The following is a 3,543-nucleotide window of genomic DNA, read 5'->3' as shown; positions in this document are numbered from 1 at the left end:
TAGCAAGGATTTAGAAGATTGGAAAGAAAGAGCTTCACCCAGATGAACACCTTTTGGTGTTTTTCCTTTTGTTTCCAAGTCAGTGGTAAGGGGAGTTAAGCAGTGAATGCAGATGGCACTTTGGATACGAGTTCTACTCTTGATCCTGTCACTAATTATGACTTTGGGCAGATCACTAACCCTCTTGGACTTCAATTTTCAGTCTTTTTTTTTTTTTTTTTTTTGCTTTTTCTTTCCCTGTTTTGTTTTAAACCTAAGAAGCAGGTCCGAGAAGACCCCGCGAGCAGCGTCACCCTCCCCGGGGACCGGAGGCTCAATGTCCACCGCGGGGTGTGCGGGCAGCTCCGCGGAAGGCGGAGGGAGAGGCGGGCTGGGCCGGGGGAGAGGAGGCCCTGGCCTGTCCTGGGCAGGAGGGGCGGGGCACGGGTGGGACGGTGGGCAGGTCACCCATGGGACCCCATCACACGGCAGTGCGCGTGGGTGTGCTGGGCTGGTTCAGCCGCAGCGTTTTACACAACCAGCCGGCAAAATCCACTTCTTCCACCTCGGACCGCTTGATGAAGGTGTGGCTCATGAGCATCTTCAGATCCGCTCGCTCTGCTGGGTTCTTTATTAGGCATTTATTTACAAACTCCTGGAAGTCCTGCGTGAAGACGCCGCTGGGCAGCTTAGGAGGTGGCTCGTTCACAATATAGTCCAGCAGCTCGAAGATGGCCATGGCCGGCCGGCTGTCCGTCCCGTGACCGCTGATGGGGCGTCCAGGGGGTCTCGGCCGTGGTGAGATGCTGTGAGGCTCTCCTTCTACCCCGTCCACCACGGGCCGGCCAAATATGGCCTCTAGCTCCTTGGCGTCTGGCGGGGGGATGGGGTACCTTCCGATGGACAGCTCCACCAGGGACAGGCCCATGCTCCAGATGTCCGACTGCACCGAGTAGTGCGTGCCCTGCAGCCGCTCTGGAGACATGTAGGACCGAGTTCCCACGAAGGAGTTGGCCATGGAGTCGATGAGCTGCCCGCTCACCCCAAAGTCGCACAGCTTAATCTCCCCTCGGGAGTTGACGAGGATGTTGGAAGGTTTCACGTCTCGGTGCATGATCTGGTGCTTTTCCCGGAGATACGCCAATCCCCGGAGAACCGCAATGCTGACCTTCCCCAAGATCTCCTCAGGAATTCTCTTGGCTTCTTTCAACACCTGATCCAGAGAGCCACCATCCATGTGCTCCATGCAGATGCTGATCTCACCGTCGCTGTAGAAAGCCCCGTAGAAGCCCACAATGTACGGAGAGTTACACTCGTGCAGCACCTGCAGCTCACGGATGATCTGGTTCCGGATGGCCGGCTTGATTTCCAGGTGGATTAGCTTTCTCGCCATGATGAGGCCGGAAGGTCTGTGCTGGACCTTGGTGACCACCCCACCGTTCCCGGCTCCCAGCTCCGAGATTCGTTCGAAGTCATCGTCCTTGAGTTCCCCGACCTTGGCCTTCTGGGTGAGGAAGGCTTCCAGTCGCTTCTTCTGCTGCTCGTCGAGTTCTAGCTCCGCTAGCTTCTTCTGGAGGTCCACCAAGTTTGCTTCGGAGGCGCCCTCGCTGGTGGGGGACGGGCCCTCGGCGATGGCGGGGTTGATAGTGAGCGCCGGCAGCACCGGCTTCCTCCGGGCCAGCATCGGGGCTCCGCGGGCCGGCGGCGGCGGCACCTCTAACCGGGGCCCATAGGGGGCGGGCCGGGAGCGGGCGGCGCCGACGCGAGCCCGGGGCTGCGGCCGCGGCCTAGGCGGGCGCCCGGGTGGTGAGTGAGAGCGTCGCTGCGGACCCGGGCCGAGGGGCGCCGAGGTGCCCCGGGGCTGAGGCCGAGGAGCCGCCGCCGCCGCCGCAGAGAAGGCCCGTCCGAGGCTGACGCTGCAGCCGGAGCCCGGGAGGCCGCGGACAGGGAGGGGGAGCGACGAGCCAATTTTCAGTCTTATAAAATGAGAGAATAGGGCTGAATTATGCTTCAAGCTGTCCTGAGGAACTTTATAGCTCTACAGAGATGCCTCAGGGATCCCCCAAGAAAAGTGTGGGCTTAGTATGAAGAGGAAGAGGAGCAATAAAGGCAATGGAGAGAGCGCCATTATTTAGAAAGATAAGAGAGCACTTAGGAATGTGTCCTGTACTAAGAATGTGGCTTTAAGAAAGATGCAGTGGTGGATCATGTCAAATGCTTTTGTTTAATTGTCATTCAACACAATATTGAAGGCCAATACGGTTCCCACTTCTGGGATTTTAAGGCACTCATTGTTTTAAAGAAGTCCGAAAATTAATACTGGACTTCCTACTGGTGGGATCTAGAGGTCTTAAGATCATCCTTCATGGCAAAGGGGGTAGGGGGAGGGGAGGCAACTACCAACTGAACAAACCAGCAGCCACCAAAGTTATCCTGCTGTCCCTGGGAACTGATCCACTCTCCCTCCTTCCGTCTGGTTTCCCAGTGGATCTTTTTTTTCCCAGTGGTTCCTTGGGAACAGGGAGATGACTGATTCATTCAACCACCATTCTTGGGCAGAGCTCCAAGGGGTGCTGATCACCCAGGTCTGACCTGGGTGAGGCATACATGCTGAGATTGCTTTTATGTCTTCTATTTCCAGGAAAGAGAGAAGGGGAGGGAGAAAGGAAAATTTTCCAGTGACACATATTTATAGTTCAAAACCACTTTTTTCTCATCCAAGACTGATTAAAATCACCTGTAGTGCTTTAACAACATACCTACCTACGTCTGATTTAATTGTTTTGAGGAGGGACTCGGGTGGCAAGTCTGTTTTCAAAGTTCCCCTGATGACTCTAATACGCAACCAGGGATGAGAACTGGTTGACCCCCAAGGCTCAGCATTTCCCCTATTCTTTCAGTGAGTCTGTGGGCAACTTTGCCCTGAATCTAGAACTTCCAGGTAAGAAGCCTGTGATTAATGTGGATTATTTAAAGGCCATCTTGATCTGAATAGAACAGTTAACTTTCTGTTCAAAAGTGATGTGTTCCCAGGCTCAAGCAATGTTTTAGCCTCAGGTGAGCAAATGGCTTTGTTGGGGGAACTCCTAGACAAAAGAATGGTTTTTAGGTAGCAGAGGCTTCAAATTGGTGTTCCAGGGACCCAGCTGTGCCTCCCCTAACTTCAGCATACATGGTATGTTTTAGCTAAGCATAAGCTCCCTGGATGGCAGGGATTGCATCTGTCCCAATGTGCCAGACAATGGGCAAATGTGCTGGAATCTTGCTGCTATAATTTTTTGCTTAGGAGTGGAATTCAGAGCCAGATCTCATGGACCCTGAGACTAGGTTTCACAGTGGGGCTCAAGCATTGTATACTATGACCTCAATCAACTGTGGTGCTCTCTTTTCCTACTACCTTATCTTTCCTCATGATTTTGAAGGGAATCAGAATATACCACCCCAAAATATGCCAATTTGGCCTAAAAGTTATTCTGAGCTAAAGACATTTGAGATTCAACAGATGTAGAAAGAAACCTTTCTGGAGCTTCTTTCATCCGACTAAAAGCAGAAACTCCTGAAAAA

The 3,543-nt window shown here is 53.3% G+C and overlaps 1 protein-coding gene across 1 annotated transcript; it reads right to left on the bottom strand.

Annotated features, from left to right (window-relative positions):
* Window positions 1-212: 212 nt before the first annotated feature.
* Window positions 213-1,877, bottom strand: LOC112824972 (dual specificity mitogen-activated protein kinase kinase 2). The gene has a single exon (XM_025873003.2). It carries the CDS (start codon window positions 1,661-1,663, stop codon window positions 461-463), a length of 1,203 nt encoding a protein of 400 aa, XP_025728788.1. The 5' UTR covers window positions 1,664-1,877; the 3' UTR covers window positions 213-460.
* Window positions 1,878-3,543: the final 1,666 nt, after the last annotated feature.

This window comes from Callorhinus ursinus, unplaced genomic scaffold (assembly GCF_003265705.2).
Source record: "Callorhinus ursinus isolate GAN/ISIS: 27379988/994484 unplaced genomic scaffold, GSC_fseal_2.0 scaffold12, whole genome shotgun sequence".
NCBI lineage: Eukaryota > Metazoa > Chordata > Mammalia > Carnivora > Otariidae > Callorhinus > Callorhinus ursinus.
This window is presented reverse-complemented; position numbering and strand designations above follow the sequence as displayed.